Here is a 23,891-nt window from a genome sequence, read left to right on the forward strand (position 1 = left end):
GACGTGTTGCGGAGGGGGAGGGGGAGGGGGGGGGGGGGCTTGATGGGGAGGGCGGTGCCAGGGCGGGGAAGAGGGGCTGGTTCTGTGACGGCACCAGAGACTTAACTGTTTCTTGGCCTTCCCACAGCAGTGCTGTAATGCTTCTGTGTGTTCCTGGGGGAGGGGAGGTAAGGGGTTGTTTAGAGCCAGCATGGTCTCCTGTGGTCCAGAGGACCGGCTCTAAAACTTGCTTACTTACAGATTAATCATTTAGCATCAACCAAAAGACCAGAGCCTCTGGAGGAAGGGGGGTGATACAGGAGGCCTGGGCCACATGAGCCCTCCCTCCCTTTTCTCTTAGAAACCATCTGCTGCCTCTCCCTCGGATGGACCCAGGCAGTGACCTTCAGTGCCTGCATGATCAGGAGACAAAGGGACTGGGGACTGGAAAATAGGGGGTGCGGGGGGGGGGGGCAGGGAGATGAGAGATGCACTTTGGGAAACACAAGGGAAAGGCAGGAATAAGTCTCATGTTAGGGTTGGGGGTAGTTTGAGATGGTGGTGGGGTGGGTACTGCCCCCAGCCCGTTGGGATGGGTGGGGTACCAGGACCCTGAGAAGTGGGTGCGGGTCTGCACCAATGCAGTACAGTACAGCGAGCATCCTTACAGGCACTGGAGCTTGGGATTCTTGAGTCACTGGGTGTGAGGATGCAGACTTCCAAGGGGCAAGGAAGGGTTTCTGCCTTTCAGTGAAGGCGTTAAGGAGGACCAGGGAATATTATCAGCACCCCAAGCTCAGGCAAGGCTCTCTAACTATAGACCAATCATTATTGTTACTATTATTATTGTTATTAACATGACTTTATAGAGTAGCTGGATTCCTGACCTCTTCTTGTCTCTACCTTTCTGTGCCTCTTTGCTGCCTGGGTCATATTCTCTTGATCCTTCTAATGTTGTGTCTGTGTCCTTTAGTCTCTCCCTCTGACTCCGATTTAATGAAGTGTTTCCAGAACTCAATGGAAGAATCTGGAGAGTGCTCCAGCAGCACTCACTTCCAATGGGTGGTACTCTCGCATTCATACCCTGCCTTCTCCCCATTAACCCTCACCAGCCCTGGCCGCCGCCTCCTCCTCCGACCACTGCATGGAGACTTCCACCCGCGCAGCCCCACACACCAGCCCCACCCTTGCCCCCGGCTGCCAAGAGCAGTTCTTGAAGGTCAGAGAAGCCAAAATAGTCTCTGCTCTCAGCATCCCCATCCTTCCTTAACTGCAGCCAGAGGAGAAGAGCTGAGTCACCCATACTCCTGGGGGACAGAGGGAGGAATTCTTGCTCAGATCCGGGGATGCAAAGCAGCCACCTGGCAACAGACCCGTTTGGAAAGAAGAGGCCATCTGCAGAGACACGCGATACAAGCCAGGCTGAATTCCGAGCATCACAAAAAGTGAAGTACTTTCCTTTTACAACTTTTTGGTTCTTAACTCCCTCCCGCCTCAAACCTTCTATCGCCTCTCTGCTTTCTAGGGCTTTGGAGAGTGGAGGGAGGGAAACCTGAGCAGACTTTTGGCTTGAGAATAAAATAACGTTTTTAGCCAAGTGCAGAGTCCACCCATGCTTCTGGCTGCCACCTTCTAGGGCCACACCTTGGACATAGTTGCAAATCACCGTGAGGTTTTTCGTCAGCCTTCACCCTCTGAGCAGCCAATCATGACAACTGACCCTCAACGCATAGTGTTCCCTAGTCTCTGCAGCAATGAAATAGAGGCGAGGCCTGAGCTCAGACACAAAGTGAGATCAGAAGCCCCAGACTGGAGATCTGACTCCTCCATTTTACTAGTCACTCTGACCAAAAAACAAAACCAAAAACCACTTAATCTCTCTGGAAGCTTGTTTCGTGAACTATGAGTATAACATCCCATCTACCCCACATACCATGAGGATTGACTAACAACAAAGATGCAAAAATTCTTCTCTATTCCTAGAATCCTAAACCTGTGAGATACAAATGCCACGAGAACTTTCTTCCTTTTGTGAAAGATTTCTGAGCAGCAACCTAGATGATCACACAATCTAAACTAGGGCCAGGCACTGGTGGCTCATGCCTCTAATCCTAGCTGCTCAGGAAACTGACAGCTAGGGATTGCAATTCAAAGTCAGCCTAGGCAGGAAAGTTCATGAAACTCATCTCCAATTAACTGCCAAAAAAAAAGAAGTGGGAGAGCACTAGCCTGGAGAAAAGCTCATCAGGCCCTGTGTTCAAGTTATATACATGCACATAAGTGCACACACAACACACACACACACACACACACACACACACTCACATATCAACTAACCCTGGAGGACCAGTTTCCCAGTAAACCTAGAGCTGAAAATATCAGCAGGATGAGACTTGGGAATTTCTATTAATGTCCCTGCCCTCTCATTTCAGACAGCAACATAGACCCCTGAATTCTGATGGCTTTCATGTGGACAGAAGTAACAGGACAATACCTTTGGTGACTATCAGTGAGAATAGAGAGTGAGACACTGAGAGCCACAAATGGATTCCTCAGTCTGCTAGCCTTAGACTAGCAGTTCTTTTTCTTTTCTTTTTCCCTCGGTCGTGGGGCCTGAACTCTGGGCCTGGGCGCTGTCTCTCAGCAATTCAGCTCAAGGCTAGTGCTCTACCACTTGAGCCACAGCACCACTTTTGGCTTTTTCTGCTTATGTGGTGCTGAGGAATCGAACCCAGGGCCTCATGCATGCGAGGCAAGCACTCTACCACTGAGCCACCTTCCCAGCCCCAGTTACCCTTTTTCTATAGGTGCTCAATAGTACAACAAAATGTATTGACACTGTTTTCTTTCTCTTTGCTTTTTGTGCTACCAGGGTGAACTCAGGGACCTATGCATACCAAAAAGGTGCTCTACCACTGAGCATCTTTTTTGTCAACACCCAGGCCAGAAGACTGGTCTTCTGCAGGACTAATTGTTGTTAGGATTGTTTTAGAATGCTAAGAAGCTCCAGATTTTTCTTTCAGGAATTATAAAGGAAGATCCCAACACCCTGCTGGAGATTACCTGGCACAAAAGCCACCTTTGAAAGGTTTTGTATTTTGGTTTGTTTTTATTTTTATTTTATTTTATTTTATTTACCATACTTGACCACTAGAAGGAGCTGGGCTACCAACTGTCGATCAGAGGGTAGAGGGTCCCTTCTTTTCTGTGTCTGTCTGAGAGGGTGAATGTGGAGGGGGCGGAGCCTAGGAGTAATTGCACTCCTCCTGTAACATTGTAGGATACATTTCTGTCTCCTTTCTCATCACGCGCCCACCATGGAGGGGAGAGGTAAGGGGAATGGTGGTCTGGCCTATGGGAGTAGGCAGAAGTACTACTAGCCTAGCTCTTTGAGCCCATTCTAGAAGCTGGATTCCCTGTGCCACTTCATTCAGTAGAGGCTGAAGGGAGGGGCAGTGTCTGCAGCTGCTCTGGGCCAGACTGTTGTTTGTGGGGACAGCTGAAAGAGGAGCCAGCCAGGGTGTGGCTGTGGCTGTCTTGAGCTCTCTGTGTGTGTGTGTGTGTGTGTGTGTGTGTGTGTGTGTGTGTGAAATCAGTATGCTGACACAAGCATACTGATGTTTGGATATGTGTTCTAAGCCCTTTGAGATATTATAGCAAAACTCTTTGAAAAGGCTTAGTAGGTGTTTCTTTAACTGTGCTTGTTTCTGAGAAGTGCTTCAGTGCTTCCGAATTATTATGCCAAGCATCTGAAGAATGGCTAGGCACTTTGGTTTGTGTTCTTCCCTTTTCTTTCTTTCTTTTTTTTTTTTTTTTGTTGTTGGTGGTCATGGGGCTTGAACTCAGGGCCTAGGTACTGCCCCTGAGTGCTTTTGCTCAAGGCTAGCACTCTACCACTTTGAGCCACAGTGCCACTTCTGGTTTTCTGGTGGTTTATTGGAGATAAGGGTCTTGGGGACTTTCTTGCCTGGGCTGGCTTTGAACCTTGATCCTCAGATCTCAGCCTGTAAGCTCAGGTGTAAGCCACTGGTGCCAGGCTCTGCTTGTTTCTTATATTGTTCCAGAAAACAGCCTACTCTCATCTCTATGTTCAAAAGACAGGGTTAGAAAATTCAGTGTGAATTATCAATATTAGTAGATAATCCTCAAACTTCATTCATTCCATTCTCTGTCATCTCCTTATCTAGTCAAATAATAAAGCTTCTAGGAACAAGTGGTAAAATTGTTGGTTTTCGGTCATTGCGAATAATGGAAGATGTCATGACATGAATAATTCTAAACAGAAAGCAATCACAGACGAGTGAGTGGCTGCCGTTACAAGAAGATGCTAGCCTCATGTTTTTTAAATTGTTGCACATGTTCCTAGGATAATGAAGCCTTAGTCATATTAACCTTGCTCTCTCCAACTTTCTAGTAGCGTATGTGGAGCAATCAGTGATCAGGAAATAACTAGAGATGTGGACAATTGAGAATTATCATCTATGAGTTCAGTTATTGGGTGGCAATGATTATTGAGCTGCACAGATTTTCTATTCCATAAAGCTGTCATGGAAGCCAGGCATGGCAGTTCCATGACTATAATCTCGACACTTGGGAAGCAAAGATGAGAGGACTGGAAGTTCGAGTCTAGCCTGGGCTGCATGGATCGCTGTGTTATCACTTCTCAATAACATAACCAGATATTTAGCACTTCTTTTTAACTCACTGGTACAGGACCTTCTGCACTCTCTCACAGGTATCTGTCATGGAATGATAGTTCCTAAAATCTTACCTCAAGTTTCTAACCCTTTCTTTCTTTTTTTTTTTTCCAGACAGCAGGATGGGAACTTGTATTCTGGGAGCTTTGATCTTGGAGTGTTAATTAGCTCTTTGTAGCAGTCAAATCCAGAAGCCCCGCCTTCCTTCTGACCTCATGATGATGGTGTTCATCAGCCTTTGGTACCAGAATTCTGCTCTGTTCTAGAGATCGGTTGGCTAAGCCAAAGGAGGAAACACAAACCCCAAATCCTGAAGGGTGGGCTATATAAAGAAAGGGCCTGAGAAGGTGAGTGGGATGTTCTGGGAGCTCTGTAGAGCAGGGGAGGCTGGGGCATGTACACAGGAGAACACAAACAAAAAAGTAGATTTGTGCATGAGTCGTGGTTAATGGCTCAAGAGGAGTACCTTATTTCCTTGGTTCTTGGCAACTGCTGTCCTCAACCAACCCTTTTGGAGATGTTATGTTGACCGGGCTCTCTCCACCATCTTGTCATGGGTCTGCAGTGTACTTGGTATGTGCGGATAGCTATGAAGCCCTGCCACTTTCTCGTTAGGAGTCCCCACCTTCTTCCCCCACCCAAACCTCCTACATGGCCAGTTCTGCCAGGGAGACTGGACCTCGCTCTTCTGTGACCAGCCCTCACCCAAAGGACTGAGATAAATGACACTAGTCCTAACCTTTGACCTCTGAAGAGAAGTGAGCTAGGTGCCGGGTAATGAAGAGTCTCAACTGTTGGTTCAAGTCAAAGGATGATACGTCAATATTCCAGGACAGAATCCCTGTGAAAGTAAACAGAAAGAAAAGGTTCTAGATAAACTCAGGGAGTAGGATTGCAGCAAGCACCCAGGGGAGGGAGAGGGAGGAAAGGGAGGGGATAAGGATAGCTGCCATCACTCTCCCTGATAAGAGGGGCTAGCCGCCATCTCCTAACCTGATTTAAAAAAAAAAAAAAAGGCCTTGCTACAATCAGGAAAAGAGCAGACTTTAGACTCAGCTTGATCATTAAGTTTGTAGGTAGCTTTTTAAATTTTATTGTTTTGGCAAGGCCACCTAGTTGTGGTTGAACTAATGCCATCGAAGTGTCTATTTCCAGATAGCGTGGGCTGCCTCCCGGCTCCTTACAGATAAGATTCACCTTCCCTTTCCCCTTCCTCGCCTCCCCTCTGCAGCTTGCTTTCCACCCGCAGGTGGCTCCGCAGCACTGCGCCACAGGCAGAGGAGGGAGTTGAGATGAGGAGCTGGTAGCTACGAAGGTCACTCTCTTCTCTCTCCTCTCCTCTCTCTCTCTCTCCCTCTCTGGCATTCAGAGATCTGAGATTGGTTTGCTGCGTTCAGAAAGCGCCCCCCACCCCCACCCCGGGTTTGATTCAGGGACCTTCCAGAAGAAACTTGTGAGGTAGGAACACTCGGGCCGCTTTCTGGGGATGATCAGGACTTTTGGAACCTCTCACCCGAGACAGTGCGGCGGGGAGAGGGGTGCGATCAGAGATGGGGGGGGATGTGGGACCCCCGGGGCGGGGAGAGGGGCTTGCCCAAGAGCTCCCCCTCCTCCTCGGGGAGATGCGGGACACCACGCGGGTGTGCGGGCAGCGAGCTGCCGGGCGGCTCCGGAGGACACGGGACACGTGGCGGCGAAGATGCAGGTGACAGGGGCGGGCTGGGGGGCGGAGGAGGCCGGAGCGCGCGCCGGGAGGTGGGGGATGCGGAGATGGCGGCGGAGCTCCGGGCGGCGGTGCGGAGGCAGGCAGGCAGGCAGGGCAGCGGCTCTCACCTTGTTCAAGGTGGGCCCGCACGGCCCGCAGCTGGCTCTCGGTGCCGATGTCGCCGATCACGATGAGCAGAGAGTGTTTCCGTGGATCCCAGTGTGCCGCCGCCGCCGCCCGGGCCTCACACGGCGGCTCCGCGGGGTTCTGAGGCTGCAGCGGCGCGCGGGGCCCCGCGAGCCCCAGCCCTGGAGTTGTCTCCATGGCAACGTCGGGAGGCCGCGCCGGCCGGGCCTCGGTCTCCATGGAAACCTCGGCAGAGTGCTAGGCCGGCAAGCATCCGCCGCAGAGAGAGAGTGTGCGCGCGGTTCTTAAAGGCCGGCGGTGAGAGCCGCTCATTGGCTGCTGGCTGTCAGGGGGGCGGAGCAAAGGCGCCGCAAGGGCGGGGCTGGGAGGGGCGGGCGGGCGAGCTCGCTCCGGCTCTGCAGTCTTGCTCCGCCCGTCGTGGGGGGGGGGTGTATGGGACGGTGTGTGGGGTCACCCCCCCTCACGTACCCCCCACTCAGCCCCCTTTCCCCCCCCCCAGGAGGAGTTACCATTCCGACTAGAGCTGGGGTAGGTGGGGGCCGCCTAGTCGATTGCTTTGGCGTCAGGAGATGTTAGGGAGGATGTTGTCCCCAAGTAGCTTCTGGCAATTTCGCAGCCTCACCCCAACTGAGGGGAGCCATCTTGATCTCGTCCCCCACTCTCAAAGTTTGTATCGTTGTCTCCATCTGTGTCTGTGCATCCCTAGCGACAATGGTTCCCCCCCCCCCCGCCTTGGTTGCTGCCTGCCAGGCTCCTGTCTCCATCCTGGGTTTTTCTGTCCTTGTCCCCTAGGCCCTGAGTGTGCACAGGAAGACTGCGCAGTATCGGAGGGGACAGAATGACCTTCCGGCCCTGAAGTCCCCGGGTGAGTTGTTATTCCAAAGATAGTGGTTGGCTTGTATCCATCTCTGCTGAGTGCAGTGAGCTCAGACTGCAGCAAGAGGGACTTGAGTAAAACCCAGGAAGAGCTGGCCCCACCACAAGTGATGTGACATGGGTGAAATGGGTAACTGTAGGAGACAATTACTACCGAAACCCAAGGATTCTTAAAGCAGGAAGAGAAATGTTTGAAAAAAAAAAATCCATTTCATTCCTCGACGTGTCTTTACCACTTGCTGGGCACTTCACTGTCCTTGACTTAGAAGACCAAATCATTCTGTCCATGTATGTGCAGACAGAAGGGCTGTCTTTTACCCTACGGTTTCAGCCACACTTGCTTGTTGTCCCATTTGCCTTGTACTTTGGGGGTGATACAGAGTAGAAAGCTCAGCAAGGTTGCCAGCGAGCTACATTACTGTCTGGATAGTGTTTGTATGTTAAGTTCCTGTCATGGAACCTGTGTTATAGCAAAACAGACAGTCCATTCTATAGTCAACTTAGTTACAGCTCTGATAATCCTTTCAGTGTCTGAGAATGGGAAATGAGAGTACTGAAACATTAAGAAAATGGGGTTGCTTGCCAGGTGCCGGTGGCTACACCTGTAATCCTAGCTACTCAGAAGGCTGAGATCTGAGAATCTCGGTTCAAGGCCAGACCAGGCAGGAAACTCCACGAGACTCTTATCTCCAATAAATCACTAGAAAACCGGAAGTGGTGCTGAGACTCAAACGGTAGAGCACTGGCCTGGAGCTGAAGAGCTGAGGGAGAGCGCCCAGGCCCAGAGTTCAAGCCCATGACCAACAACAATGACAACAACAAAAAGAAAGTGGGGGTTGGTTGCCTCTCCCTACACAACACAGGAGACAATGTCCCACTCTATCTACCCCACCTCAGCACCAACCACCATTTGCAGATATGAATCTGGGAAACAGCATGGAGAGAGGTGTAGGCCTTTTTTTTTCTACCATCAGAAAAGTGCCACATGGAGGCAGAGGGACAGAAGGGGTTGTAGGGAAATGAAAGGGAGCGTTTCCATAGCAACTATACAGATGAGGCTTTTAACTACCATAGGGTCTCAATATAAGGTTTAACAGCAGTTAACCACAAGCCCTTGATTTCATCAAGTCTAACAAAGAGATTCGACAATAGATCTGAATAATATAGGAAAAATCACACGCTGATCAGATAGTGGAACTGGATTCAGGCTTATGATCTCAGGTCCTGATAGAATTGAGATTTATTAGTTAGAGAAGCAAATGAAGACTATCATGGTACTAAAATCACATATGTGTGTTGGATGAGCACTCAACAGGCCCTTTGCCAAAGGTAGACAATGTCATAAAAATGGCTATGGTCACCTTTTAATTACCATCTTTTGTGCTTTGGTACCATTATTATCATTGTAATGATAATCCCAGTATGGTTAGAAAATATTTTTATTTATTTATTTTTCTTATGTGGTGCTGGGGAATCGAACCCAGGGCCTCATGCACGCAAGGCAAGCACTCTACCACTGAGCCACCTTCCCAGCCCCTAGAAAATATTTTTAAAGCCAGGCATAGTCTTATATATTTGTAATCCCAGCACTTGGGAGGGTCCTAAATTCAAGGTCAGCCTGGACTACATAGTGAGACCCTGTCTCAAAACAAGAAAGAAAAAGAAACATTATTATTATTATTATTATTTTGTTGGTCATGGGGCCTGAACTCTGGGCTTGGGTGCTGTCCCTGCGCTCTTCAGCCAAGGTGAGTGCTCTACTGCTTGAGCTACAGCGCCACTTCCAAGAAACATTATTAAAAAAATAATTAATATTAAAAGTGACCTCCAGTTAAAACTAAAATTTTAAAAAAGACAAAAAAGGTGCATATATGAGACATGGAAAGCTGAATTTACAACAAAATAAGAAAATTCATACGTGAATTGCAAGTTTTAAACTTATTTTATGTTTAGGAAGAGTGTTCTCTGGAAGCCTAGGGGTTGTGATGTGCATGCGTGTTTGTGAGGTGATTGTGGAGCCCAGAGTTCTGTACTGACCACATGTATGATCTGTAAGAAGCTACCTCATTCTGTATCCCTTTCTACAGTCTTGTCAAACCAGACTGACAGATACAGTAGCACAGCCAATGCTTTTGACCTGTGTGTGGTAAAAGACTGATTTCTCTGAAGGATTTCTAAGAGCCTACTACTGAAGATACTAGAAGAATTCAGAAGAGGTCCAAGAGGAAGGAAAGGCCTGTAGGTGTTTTCCTTGGGTGTGGACTGGAGCGGGCACAAGGCAGAAGACTGTATCTGTATATTCGGGAATTCTCAGCTCCAGGTCCTCATCAGTTTGTAATATATAGTGATGAATTATCTAATGGACAAGTTAAATAAGCAAATGCTTTACTTCGTGGGAGGGGCATCTCTAAAACATTTTTTTTTTTTAATGATCTGGTGGCTCACATGAAATCTTGACTCCTTGGGAGGCTGAGAACAGAGATTGGGGCCCTTTTCAATGAAGGGCTGGACACTGTGGCATATGCCTGTTTTCTTAGCTACAAGGGAAGTCAAAAATAGACAGATTGTTCACGCCAGCAAGTCAGGGCTGGAGGCGTGCTTCAGTGGTAAAAGTGCCTGCCTTGCAGGTACAGAACAAGAGTTCCAACCCCTGTATGCCCTCAGGAAAAGTAGTTGTTTTTTTTTTTTTTTTTCCTGAGCTGGGTGCCAGTGGCTCATGCCTATAATCCTAGCTACTCAAGAGGCTGAGATCTGAGGATAGTGGTTCAAAGCCAGCCTGACAGAAAAGTCTGAGAGGCTTTTTTTTTTTTTTGGTCATGGGGTTTGAACTCAGGGCCTAGGCTCTGTTGCTCTTTTAACTCAAGGCTAGCGCTTTACCACTTGAGCTACAGCACTACAGCACTACTTCTGGAGCCCAGACAGGAAAGTCTGTGAGACTCTTATCTCCAATTAACTACAAGAAAACCAGAAGTGGAGCTGTGGCTCAAAGTGGTAGAGTACCAGCCTTGAACAAAAGAGCTTAGGGACAGTGCCCAGGCCCTGAATTGAAGCCCCATGACCAACAAGAAAGGAGAAGAAAAGACAAGACATTGGAGCTCCTCTTTTTACTTCCGCCTGATGGATGTCATTAGTTTTCCTGGGGGGAATTTAGGGGGTGGAGGACTAACTTCATTTGGCTGAACTTCCAGCCTGCTCTGCTGGCGTGCATGGTCTTACTAATCAAAATATCCAAAGAGAGTGTCAGGCAGCTCAGATTCCCACCATATACCCTATTCTGTCTATAAAGCATTCTTTACACTGAGAGAGGCGTGTTGGATTACAGGATTGCTGTGTCAGAAGCTTATCCTGGACTTTGTGGGAAAAATACTATGATCATAATGCATACCAGCATACAGGGTCACCTTTCAGCACCAACAGCTAGCTTATTTGTGAAGGCCTGGAATAAAATAACCTCTAAAAAGGGCACCAAATGAAGCAATCTCTAAAAAAGATTGAAATGAGCAGGACATCTGTGGCTCACACCTGAAATCCTAGCTACTCAGGAGGTTGAGATCTGAGGATCACAGTTCAAAGCCAAGCTAGGCAGGAAAGTTCAGGAGACTTTTAATTCTCTTTTTTTTTTGTTGTTGTTGTTGGTTGTGGGGCCTGAATTCTGGGCCTGGGCGCTGTCCCTCAGCTCTTCAGCTCAAGGCTAGCACTTTACCACTTCCAGGTTTTTTCTGCTTATGTGGTATTGAGGAATCGAACCCAGGGCCTCATGCATGCAAGGCAAGCACTCTACCACTGAGCCACCTTCCCAGCCCAAGTTCAGGAGACTTTTATCTCCAGTCAACCACCAAGAAGCTGGGAGTGAAGCTGTGGCTCAGATGGTTACAAGCATTAGCCTTGAGTGACAAAAAACTAAGATACAGCACCCAGGCCCTGAGTTCAAGCCCCAGTACTAGACCAAAAACAAAATAAATAAGTAAAAATAAAAAGAGGGGCTGGAGATATAACTCAGTACTAAAGATCCCAAGTTCAAACACCAGTATGAAAACTTTTTTTTTGTCAGTCGTGAGGCTTGAACTCTGGGCCTGGGCACTGTCCCTGCACTCTTCAGCCCAAGGCGAGTGCTCTACCGTTTGAGCCACTGTGCCATTTCTGGTGTTCTAGTGGTTTATTAGAGATAAGAGTCTCACAGACTTTCTTGCTCGGGCTGGCTTTGAACCACAATCCTCAGATCTCAGCCTCCTGAGTAGCTAGGATTATAAGTATGAGCCACAGGCGCCTGGCTTTAAACAATTTTTTTTTCACCCAAGTGTCTACTTCTTGTATGCAATTGTATACAGTGATGTATACACAATGCATGTACATACATGCACCAGTTGAAGGTATGGCACTGGGCTGCTCCTTTGTGGGTTGTCTAAGTTCTGGCATTGGCAGGGATCAGCCTCTGGGAAGAGTATCTTGGTGCAAAAGTGTTTGCAGCTCCGGAAGGAATGGAAACAGGTGGAACCATCATTCTTCAGAGGGATGGGGATACATGTTTGTGGCAGCCACAAGCCTATAGTGCTCGAGTTAAGGTTATATGGAATTCTCAAATGAGCAAAAAATAACCAGCAGTGACAGAAAACAAATAAGTAGTTTGCTTGGGGCTTGGAATTGATTTCAAATGAGGCACAAGGGCACATTTGGGGAGAATGAAAGTATTCTATATTTAGTTGGGATGTCAGTTTCACAGATATGTACACACCCACATGTGTACCCACACTGTATAATTCCACTTACATTTAAAAGGAACACTTTTTGTTGTACACAGATAGGTGAAATTGACTTAAAAACATAATGAGATACCACTTCACGCTGACAACACCAAATGTTAGTAAGAATGTGGACTACCTGTAACTCTCATATGTTGTTAGTATAAGTATGAAATTATACAATCGTTTTAAAATCTGCCTGGCAGTTACTCATAAAGTGAAACAAGCACACATTTTTGACTCAGCAAATCACTTTTACTTACTCATCCAAGAGAAATGAAAACCTGTGTTCACACACACACACACACACAAATTGTTTTGGAACATTCATAGCAACTTTATTTTATTTTATTTTTTTGGGTCAGTCTTGGAGCTTAAACTCTAGGCTTGGGCACTGTCCCTGTGCTCTTCAGCTCAAGGCGAGCAATCTACTGCTTGAGCCACAGCACCACTTCTGTTTTCTAGTGGTTTATTGGAGATGAGAGTCTCATGTACTTTCCTGCCCAGGCTGGCTTTGAACCGAGATCCTCAGATCTCAGCCTAGCTCACTAGTGTGAAGTCCTAAATTTAAACTCCAGTACTTCCAAAGAAAACAAAATAAAAAGAGCTGTGCATTTCACTCTATTTTAATTTTATCTTTATAGAAAAAGAACAAAATAGATACTAAAAGTTAAAAAAAAAGGAGTCAACCTAGCTGGTCAAATTATTACTTTGAATAATTTAAAAAATACAACACTGTTAAAATAAAAATAACTAAAATAAAATGAAATACAGTAAGTTCACATAGCTTTTTGTTTTATGTGGGGTTTTTGTGGGGATAAAACTCAGAAGGTTGAATATGTTAGGTCAGAGCTCTATGGCTGAGTTATACCCCTAATCTCTTAATTCTTTTAAATTTCTGTATACACTTATGTTTGTATACATACACATATGTATAGTGTGTGTGTATGTGTGAATGCACATGTGTATGCATGTACATGCACAGGCATGCCAGTCCTGGGGCTTGAACTCAGGGCCTGGGCACTGTCCCTGCGCTTCTTTTGGCTCAAGGCTAGCACTCTACCACTTTGGCCATAGTACCACTTCTAGCCTTTTCTCAGTAGTTTATTGGAGATAAGAGTCTTAGAGACTTTTCCTGCCTGGGCTGGCTTTAAACGACAATCCTCCGATCTCAGCCTCCTGTGTAGCTACGATTACAGGGGTGAGCCACCAGCATCTGGCTTGTATTTATTTTTAAGCCAATGTCTCGTTGTATAATCTATGCTGGCCTCACAGGCTGTCTTCTCCCTTCAACTCCCAAAGGGTGGAATTACATACACGAGCCGTCATGCTCAATTTTTAATTGTACATTTTTTAATGTGTGCCAGTCATGGGGCTTTCTTTGCTTAAAGCTAGTACTCTACCACTGCTCCGCTTCTGGCTTTTTTAGTAGTTAGTTGAAGATAAGAGCCTCACAGGCTCTCGTGGCTAGGCTGGCTTCAATTGTGATTTTCAGGTCTCAGCCTTTTGAGTAGTTAGGATTATAGGCATGCGCTACTGACATTAGGGCTAATTGCACATTTTTTTTTTTTTTGCCAGTCCTGGGGGGGCTTGAACTCAGAGCTTGGTCTCTGTCCCTGAGCCTCTCCGTGCTCAAGGCTAGTGCTCTACCACTTGAGCCACAGCACCACTTCTGGCTTTTTCTTTTATGTGGTACTGAGGAATCGAACCCAGGGCTTCATGCATGCTAGGCAGGCACTCTACCACTGAGCCACCTTCCCAGCCCTTAATTGTATATATATATATATATATATATATATACACACATATATATATATATTTTTTTTTTTTTTGTCGGTTGTGGGGCTTGAACTCTGGGCCTGGGTGCTGTCCCTCAGCTCTTCAGTTCAAGGCGAGCACTCTACCACTTGAGTTACAGCACCACTTCCGGTTTTCTGGTGGTTTATTGGAGATAGGAGTCTCACGGTCTCTCCTGCCCCAGCTGGCTTTGAACTGCGATCCTCAGATCTCAGCCTGCTGAGTAGCTAGGATTACAGGCATGAGCCACCAGCGCCCGGCTTAATTGTATATTTTTAATGAAATATGCTCTAAGGAAAAAATAATTAACTGCAAAGAATGATAAACTGCTTTCAAAGGTTATCTCATTAGTCATAATATATTTTGTATCCTGAAACTATTATCCATAAGTAAAACAAAAATGAACACTTCTGTTAATGTTATCAAAATATTAAGGGTAATAAAAAAGCTACAACTAGAAAGCCAAAAAAATATGGAGTAAAATCCCTGAAATCTTACATTTAATTGGAAAAAAAAGTAAACAATGTCCAATCTAGTAAAAATCAGTAAGTATTCTAACCATCCAGCTAGAATCTTTCACCATAATCTAAATGTAGATTGGGTACTCGTAGCTCATGCTTGTAATCCATGTACCCAGCTGAGATCTGAGGATCATGGTTGGAAGCCTATCCAGGCAGGAAAGTTCATGGGACTCTTATCTCCAATTATCCACACAAAAAAAGCTAGAAGTAGAGCTGCAACTCAAGTGGTAGAGGATACCCATAAGCACAAAAGGTCTTGACAGTGCCCAGACCCTGAGTTCAAGCCCCAGGACTGGTACAAATACAACAGCAGCAACAGCAAACAAGAACAACAACAAAAACAACACATTCACTGTGATCTCTGGATAATAGGTCAGAGCAGGTTCACATTCTGATTATCTCTCTTACATTTTTTCTTCATTTTTCTAAACTTTGGTTTTCTCATCTCTAGCCTTCATAGAGCGTATCAGGCTATTAATGACAGAGTAAAATAGAATGTAAAACATGTTATTAATGAATTGCATCATTGCTGGCTAGGATTGTATCGATGCAAGGGCAACAGAAAGCAGCTGGGAGTCAGAATCAGTTATAGACTAAGTGTAAGTCAGCTTGTAATACTCTTGCAGCTTAAAAGGGATACACAATATGCTGCTATCATTAAATTCAGTACTTGTCAGATTCTCAATAGATATCTTTGCCACCAAGCTCCAAAACTATGAATTTCCAGAGGAAAATGATGAAGCAAAATTTTTTTTTTTTTTGGCTAGAACTCTGCCTGAACTCTGGGCCTGGGCGCTGTCCCTCAGCTCTTCAACGCAAGGTGAGTACTCTACCACTTGGGTTACAGTGCCACTTCCAGCTTTTTTTGCTTATGTGGTGTTGAGGAATTAAACCCAGGGCCTCATGCGTACAAGGCAAGCACTCTACCACTCAGCCACCTTCCCAGCCCCAGACAAAGCAAATTTAACACCTGGTAAATAGTAGCTTTAATAGCGAATGCAGATTAAACTGGTTGGGTTATTTTTGTTGTTGTTGTTTGTTTGTTTAGAGAAGCCTAAAAGGAGACCTCTGATAAACTGCTAAGTCATAGTGCATTTACACTTGTTGTTTGTTTGGTTGAAATTTGTTGTAGAATTAGAAGGCCAAATGATATGATCCCATAAGGTGAGAATCTAATCAGGTTATAGATACCAGCTAAAGACAATAGGAAAGGAAATGTAGTTTTGGATCTCAAAGAAAGGACATAGATTAAGTGAATAGAAGAAATATTTTGGACAATGAGGTTTGTTAAACTTTAACTCATGTTAACCTAGGATTTGACAAAATTTTCTACTCTGGGAGCACTTTATAAAGAGGTAGATTAGATTTCTCTCTGTGAGAGGTGGCTTAAAGATATATCTTTAGACAGAAGTGCTTATGGATCTTTTGCAGGTTTGGAATCTATAAAGGCCTTTGGCTTACCTACCTGTAATCAGTCACAGCCTCAATAGGTAATCATTCTACCTGTGTTTTTTGATCTTTCTGTATAAACTTATAATTTAAATGCCACATTGTCTAATAAGTAATTCAGTTTCTCTTGTCTTTTAAAAAATTCTTGATGTATTTATTAATGGGAATTGCTTAGACTCATTTAATTATTTCAGTCATATTTATTGAAGTTTAATTTACCCTTTTTAGTTTTATGAGTTTTAACAAACACAATTGTTTGGCAAAGAATCAGAAAAATCAGGAAGACTTGCTTACATTTCAATGGATGGTTGGGGTAATGCAGTTGGAGAATAATAAAAAGATAGTGACTTTTAAAACATTCTTATTTTATTTCATGGGAACCAAAGTCACATTTGACTATGGCAAAATCTGGTACTTTCTCAATTGAGCAGTTGAACCCACTTTGTGTCCCTTACATAGTTAATAATGACCTGACCTGGTCCTTTTAGGATTACATTTATTTGGTCAGTGATATTCTGTAGTCTCAGGAGTGAAAAAAGGCATTCATTATAAATGATTCTAGGATTAAACCGGTGAGATGTGTCTCTGGATGATTTCTCTCTCTCTCTCTGTCTCTCTTGCTCACTCTGTCTGTCCTGGAATTTGAACTCAGGGCCTCACACATACCTGTACCACTTGAGACACACACCCAGTCCTTCCTTTCATATTTACCCCACCAATTAAACATTCCAATTATTTTCTAGTCACAGCATTAATAGAGTCTAGAATTTTCAAGACATTTTCATTTTAGAGTTAGTCCTTTTGTTGCCACAAGTAATATATACTCAAAGTCAACATGCTTTGATTTTTGGTTTGGAAAGTATAATCACTGTAATTTATTGTATCAGGGAGAAGATTGGTTGGTAGGAAGTTCCACTTAGCTATTTCAAATGTTGAAATAGAGATTTATGATTAACCTGTGCCCAAATAATTCTGAGCCTGAGACGGGAGAAAACAACAACAACCAAAACCAGCCTGGGATTGAATGCTTGCAAAGTATATTCTTGGGCATTTTGCTAAGTGCTTTCCCTACTGACAGCTGCTCAGGCTAGAATTCTATCCCAGATCCTGCCGCCATTTAAATTAAAATGGCAACAACAACAATAACAACGAAACACTTATGCCTCCTGGGGCCTCGTTCATTAATAGCTGCCACAGCTGCCACACCCTCTATAAGAGAGCCTAGCACTATAATTGGGATAATTGAATCTGGGGACTTGGATCTTGGAGGTCATCAAGCTTTGAAAGGACGACAGCTGTTCTCTTTACCAGTCGATTGAAAATCACAGTGCTCAAAGAGATGGGCAGAAACATGTCTTGGGGGTACGTAGGCCACAGTCATTGTGTGTATATATATATATATATTTATATATATAAGTGTGTGTGTAATATTATATATATGCATATGTATATACTTATGAGATGCACAAATGTGAAGCTTCAAATACTTTCCTGCAAAGGGTAATGGAAAGAAATATGGCCTTGGGGGGGGTGTCTTCAGACAATGTAAAAATCAGAATCCCCCCCCCCCCATGAGAACAAAGAACAAAACCAGCTATAGACCGACATAAAGGGAGAAGGTAGAGAGAGACCCCCTTGAATTCAGGTAGAGGCCCATCAAAAGGAAACCTGATTGATACCGGGGAAACCCTAAAGAGCCTTTATTCCGTTCCCCCAGCCCTGGAGTTCCAGCTATCTTTTCAATTCTCCCCTCCTTTTACCCTTTTATTAGAAAAACCGGGAAACTCCTTTTTTTCCGTGGAAGTGGGAGGGAAGGGGCCTTCGGGTGCCTGAACCACTCCCAGCAGGTAGATTTATGTCTGCTGCCTGAATAATAGAAAAATAGCCGGGTCCCGGGGCGAGGGAATCTTATTTCATGCCCTTTCAAGGTCCCTTCGGTTCAAGGATACTGTCATTCTCCAGGCTGCACCGGAGGGAGGGTCTGCAGCCTCCATGCTGCCATGGAAACACGCCGCCGTGTTCCTTTTTCCTTACGTGAGGGGCGGGACGAGCGGGGAGGGGGGGGGGAGGCGTGCGCTCCTCCTCAGCCACCTATCATTCGCGGGAATTTTTGAGTGGCTGGCGGAGGTAGCGAATGGGAGATCCGGAAGTGCGTGACGTAACGGGAAAAGGGGTGTGTGGGGAGGGGAAAGCTCGCGGCCCGTGGCGGCGGCGGCGGTAGCGGCGGCGGCAGCGAGAGCGGCGTCCCGGGGAACGAGCTGGAGGGGCTTGGAGAACGGTGCCCAGACCTCTAGCTCGAGGCGCGAGGGGGCCCCCCGGCCCGCGCCGGAATGCCTGGTACTGGCTCGGAGGGAAATAAACGCGCGCTGCAGTCGGCTCCGGAGGCTGGGGGGGGTTTCCGAGTCTTGAAGGGACGACTGACCGGAGGGGGGCGGGGTGGCAAGCATGGCGGCGGCGGCGGCGGGGGGGGGAAGGGGAAGGGGCTGTGGAGGGGGTGGGGGAGCAGCGGCTGGCAGGACTCGGGGTCGTGAGGAAGCGCGCGCGTGCGCGTGCGTGGGGTGTGTGGGTTTTCTGCGAAGCGAGCGGACATTACAAAGCAGCCATGGAGGGGGGGGGCGTGGAGGCGCCCCGAAGGACGTTGGGAGACGGGGGCGGGGGGGGTCGTTGGGAAAAGGGGCGGGGCGGGAAGAGGTTGGGGAGGGGAGGAAAGGCCGTCCGCGGGAAGGTGATGGAAGGGATGACGGGGGGGGGCGGGCGGGGGGGGGGGAGAGAACACGCGGGCTGGGGGGTGTGAGAGGCTCTTCCCAATAATATCTTATATTATTGTGCTAATATCTTAATCAGAGAAGCTCTGGCCCTCCTTGCCCTCCCCCCCCTCGCCAGCTCCTGGATTTAGGCTCCGATTGTGTGAGGAAGGCATCAAATAAGGTTACCCCAGAACTGATCTTTTGTTATTCCATTCCAGGGGAGCAGATGGACCCTACTGGAAGTCAGTTGGATTCAGATTTCTCTCAGCAAGATACTCCTTGCCTGATAATTGAAGATTCGCAGCCCGAAAGCCAGGTTCTAGATGATGAGTCTGCTTCCCACTTCACTATGCTGTCCCGACACCTTCCAAATCTACAAATGCACAAAGAGAACCCTGTGTTGGTGAGTGATACCTTGTCTGAAAATGACTGGGCAGGGTTATGTTTTGTTTTTGTTTTTTAATCAGCAGACCTCACTGTTTAGAAAACAGGCACTAATCTTTTGCTTAAAGTTGGTTGGGAAAATAAAATCAACATGGCTACCCAAACTACGTCTCCTTCTGGACTATTCAGTGTATAGTCTGGGTATTATCTATGTGTGTTTTCTAGGATGTTGGGTCCAATCCAGAGCAAACATCTGCAGAACCACAAGAAGACAGTAATAGTGGGTTCAGGGAACAGTTGAGAGAAAACAAATCTGAAGGTAAGACGTTTAAAGTTCCAGTGTTCTTTGCATTTTTTTTTTTAAGATGGTGTTGGTGGTTTTAAACATTACATGATTGTGGAAATAAATGTAAGATGGTTTTGGGCAGTATCTGGTGCAAAGGAAGCATTTAAGAACTCCTGGAGTTCTAGGGGGGTGTAGTACAGTGGTATTGTCTGTATTCTTGAATTTATATCGATGTTTGGTGGTAAATCTCTTTTGTGCTAATATCTGGTTTTAACTTTTTCAGGTCCTGTGGATTCTTCACATTTAGAAACAAGTGGTTCCCTCAGTCAGGTCATTGACCAGTTACCTCAGCCAAATAGGACAAGCAGGTATTATTAATATTTGAGGTTTTTGTTTTTTAAATTTCTAATGGATGAACTCATCTGTTCCTGTTGCCTCATTCCAGGAATGGGATTTGAGTGCTGATAGGTAGTTATTGTGTTAGGAGTGATAGCTGGTCTCTTTTGTGAAGATAGCTTTTTTTTTTTTTGGAACTTGGGGTCTGGGCACTGTCCCTGAGCTCTTTTGCCCAAAGATAGCACTCTACTACTTTGAGCCACAGCTCCACTTCTGGCTTTTTGGTAGTTAAGTGTTTCGTGTACTTTCCTGCCCAGGCTGACTTTTGGACCATGATTCTCAGATCTCAGCCTCTTCTGATTATTCAGGTTACAGGCACGAGCCACTAGAACCCACTCAGTTCCTCACCATTTTTTAAAAAATTTATTATTATAGAGATGATGAATGACGTACTGAGTACATTTCCTTTCCCAGTGTCATCTGCTCCCTAATTCTCTCCCATCCCCTTCCCTCCCATTTCCACCCATGAGTTGTATAGTTCACTTTCATCAATGTCCATTGTGCTCTACTGCTGTACTTTCTCACCCTTTTTCCTTGAGTTTTGTGCCCTCCTTCCTACCCTCCTGAAGGTGTACACATGAATACACTGTATATAACGTAAAGAATACAGAATCATCAGAAAAGGAGGAAAAAAATTAAAATTTTTTGTTCCTATATCTTAGAAGTTCATTTTAGTATATATAATAATTATTATTTTTGTTGTTGTTGTTGTTGGTCGCGGGGCTTGACCTCTGGGCCTGGGTGCTGTCCCTCAGCTCTTCAGCTCAAGTCTAGTGCCCTACCACTTGAGCTACAGTGCCATTTCCGATTTTCTGAGTGGTTTATTGGAGATAAGAGTCTCACAGACTTTTCCTGCTGGGGCTGGATTTGAATTGCAATTCTCAAATCTCAGCCTCTTGAGTAGCTAGGCTTATAGGCGTGACCCACCAGCGCCCTGACATATATTATTTTATATAATGTGAAGAGGCGCTTAGGCATTACATCTTTGTGATTCTCTTCTGAGGCTATCCTTTTTTGATCTTAATGTATGGCTCCTTACCACATTTATATCTAAAATGTTTAGTTCATATATTAAACTGTATTCAGTTCTTACTCTGTTTTATGTGTATCATCAGTGTCCATTTTTTAGTTAAACCTCTCTGTTATGACCAATATTGGATATTAGATATATAATTTCATTCTACCCCTAAAGCAGCTGTGCAGTGAAGATATTACATTACTTCCATTGTTGTGAAAGGAAAGGCAGTGGGCAAAACAGCTAAATAATTTTCTCTAGAAAACATTAATAGTGAGATCTGGGCTTTCAGTCTGTTCTTTCTAACCCAGATGCTTCGTTTTTCTCATTGTTCAGTAAGAATATTTACTAATCTTCTGCTTTAATTCTTTTTTATTTTTTGCCAGTCCTAAGGCTTGAGTTCAGTGCGTGGACACTGTCCCTGAGCTGCTTTTGCTTAAGGCTATCACTCTACCACTTGAGCCACAGTGCAACTTCCGGACTTTTCTGTTTATGTGTTACTGAGGAATGGAACCCAGGGCTTCATGAATGCTAGGCAAGCATTCTACCACTGAGCCACATTCCCAGCCCCCTTCTGCCTTAATTTTTATCCGGTCAAAGAACAACAGAGACAACTTTACGACCTTGAGGTTCTGGAGTAGAAAGAGGAGATAAGAGAATGTTCCCTTGCTGTGGTTAAAGACTTGGCTTTCTCATTTGTCTTGGTTTTATGTTTGCTGTATTCTATGTTTTGGGTTTGTACATAAATTTGTCTCACATTTAGTAAAAATGAATGACTCAGAATAACCTGTAAACTGGTGGCCTTTTTTTTGGCGGCCTTTTTTTTGGCCAGTAGGTGAGTTTTATTTGGCTGACACCTGGTAAAATATACTGGAGTTAGTGACAGAATTTAAAAATGAGAAAATTACTCATAAAACTTGCATTTCTGGCCTCGGGCTTACCAGTCCTTATAGAGCTCAGTTAGTTTGTACTAGCTAGCTTCCATTCATTAGGATTACGTATGCAAGCTCGGTCCTTTGCTGGAGTCCCTGGGGTCCCTACAAAGCTTATCATTGTAGTTGGACCCAGAAGCTCGGTGTTGTTTTGCTGTTTGTCACAGTGTTTGTGCTTCTGTTCCTGTATATAGCACTGTTACCTTCTGGAACCTTTAGCAACCTCTGCCAGACTTACTTGTGTTTTTATGGTGGGAGATGTGTAACTCCATTATGAATGAAACAATATTGTTTGAGAAAGTTCCATGCCATTTCTTTTCCTCAGTGGTTACTCTTTTTCCCTAAAACTTGACTGAATGTTCAGTCAACAGGCAGGCATGGTATGTACTCCAAAGGGGCTTTGTTATCATGGAGTTTATAATTTGATTGGGGGACAGATGTTAAACCTAGTCATCACTTTAGTAGCTATTGAATTAACAATTGTGATTATGGCAAAGAAGAGAAAAAAATATAAACCCAATCTGGGGCATAGGGAACACCTCTGAGGTGAAGGATAAACAAATAGTAGTTTACTAGGCAAAGTTGAAGGATAAGAAGCAGCAGCACAAACTGTGAGAAGAGATTTTTTTTTTTTGGGTCCAGTCGTGGGGCCTGAACTCTGGGCCTGGGCACTGTCCCTCAGCTCTTCAGCTCAAGGCTAGCGCTCTACCACTTGAGCCACAGCGCCACTTCCGGCTTTTTTCTTTTTGCTGATGTGGTGCAGAGGAATCGAACCCAGGGCCTCATGCATGCAAGGCAAGCGCTCTACCACTGAGCCACCTTCCCAGCCCGAGAAGAGATGTTTTGCAGACGAGTAAACTGTGTGCCAAGCCATGACTCTGGAGAGAATTAGAGGTTGACTTCACAAGAATGCATGTTCTTCAGAGTATTTGTATATAACCTTTATTCCTGCAGATACTTTTTTTTTGCGGGGGGGGCGGGGCGCTCAGTCGTGGGGCCTGAACTCTGGGCCTGGGGGCTGTCCCTCAGCTCTTCAGCTCAATGCTAGTGCTCTACAATTTGAGCCACAGCGCCACTTCGGGCTTTTTTCTTTTTTTGCTTATGTGGTGCTGAGGAATCGAACCCAGGGCTTCATGCATGCAAGGCAAGCGCTCTACCACTGAACCACCTTCCCAGCCCTTTTTTTTTTTTTTCCTTTTCTGTTAGTTGTGGGACTTGAACTCTGGGCTTGGGTGCCAGTGGTTCACACCTGTAATCCTAGCTACTTAGGAGGCTGAGATCTGAAGATCACAATTCAAAACCAGCCTGGGAAGGAAAATCCATGAGACTCTTATCTCCTGTTAGCCCCCAGAAGTCCAGAAGTGGTACTGTGGCTCAAAGTGGTAGAGTGCTAACCTTGAGCTAAAAATTAGCTCAGGGACAGCATCCAGGCCCAGAGTTCAAGTCCCTTGACCCTTCCCTTCTCCCCCACCCCCCACCCCCCGCAAAAAAATATATATAGTTGGGATACTGAGCCATTTTCAACACAATGTCTAATGAATGCTGTTCTCTATGTAGCCTTACCTCCTTTTCTGCATAATTTCTGGCAACCATTAATACACTCCATTTGCAAAATTTTATTTCAGAATATTATATATAAAGTTTTGAGATTGTGTGTGTGTGTGGATGTGTGCATGTGTGCGCATGTGCGCGCATACATGTGTGCTGGAACTGGGGCTTGAATTCAAGTTCTAGCAGTCTTACCAGTCTCACCAACCTCACCAACTCGGGGTTGGTGCTCTGCTACTAGAGCCATATCTCCACTTCTGGCTTTTTTCTGTTTAGTTGGAGATAAGAGTCTCATAGACTGGGCTGGCTTTGAACCTTGATCCTCAGATCTCAGCCTCCTGAGCAGCTAGGATCACAGGTGTGAGCCACCAGCTCCAGACTTGAACCTCTTTATTTTTTTACTTGCTCTCTACTTCAGGAGATTGTTCATGTCTTTTGTTCATTTTCTTTTTTGGTCATGGGGCTTGAACTCTGGGAGCTCAAGGGTAGCACTTTACCATTTGAGCCACAGTGCCACTTCTGGCTTTCTGGTGGTTTATTGGAGATAAGAGTCTCATGGACTTTCCTGCCTGGACTGGCTTTGAATCGAGATCCTCAGATCTCAGCCTCCTGAGTAGCTAGGAATACAGATGTGAGCCAATGGTGACTAGATTTTTTTTTTTTTTTTTGAGCT

At 45.5% G+C, this 23,891-nt stretch overlaps 2 protein-coding genes across 3 annotated transcripts in view; one reads left to right on the plus strand and one right to left on the minus strand.

Moving 5' to 3' along the window:
* Positions 1 to 6,765, minus strand: part of Map1a (microtubule-associated protein 1A) — a 21,620-nt gene extending 14,855 nt beyond the window's left edge. The window contains exons 1-2 of the mRNA XM_013009982.1: positions 6,510 to 6,765; positions 5,416 to 5,517 (exon numbers count right to left, since the gene is read on the minus strand). Coding sequence (XP_012865436.1) covers positions 5,416 to 5,517; positions 6,510 to 6,747 — 340 coding nt within the window. The 5' untranslated portion in view covers positions 6,748 to 6,765. The remainder of the gene's footprint in view (positions 1 to 5,415; positions 5,518 to 6,509) is intronic.
* Positions 6,766 to 18,154: 11,389 nt separating this feature from the next.
* The window catches only part of Tp53bp1 (tumor protein p53 binding protein 1), a 66,763-nt gene continuing 61,026 nt past the window's right edge, over positions 18,155 to 23,891 (plus strand). The window contains exons 1-4 of one of the 2 annotated variants that reach the window (XM_013010110.1): positions 18,155 to 18,247; positions 18,876 to 19,060; positions 19,267 to 19,360; positions 19,611 to 19,695. In XM_013010110.1, coding sequence (XP_012865564.1) covers positions 18,241 to 18,247; positions 18,876 to 19,060; positions 19,267 to 19,360; positions 19,611 to 19,695 — 371 coding nt within the window. In that variant the 5' untranslated portion in view covers positions 18,155 to 18,240. Of the gene's footprint in view, positions 18,248 to 18,875; positions 19,061 to 19,266; positions 19,361 to 19,610; positions 19,696 to 23,891 lie in introns of those variants that run through there. The other variant, XM_013010109.1, reaches the window with a different exon arrangement.

Source organism: Dipodomys ordii, unplaced genomic scaffold (assembly GCF_000151885.1).
Source record: "Dipodomys ordii isolate 6190 unplaced genomic scaffold, Dord_2.0 Scaffold11, whole genome shotgun sequence".
NCBI classification, from domain to species: Eukaryota; Metazoa; Chordata; class Mammalia; order Rodentia; family Heteromyidae; genus Dipodomys; species Dipodomys ordii.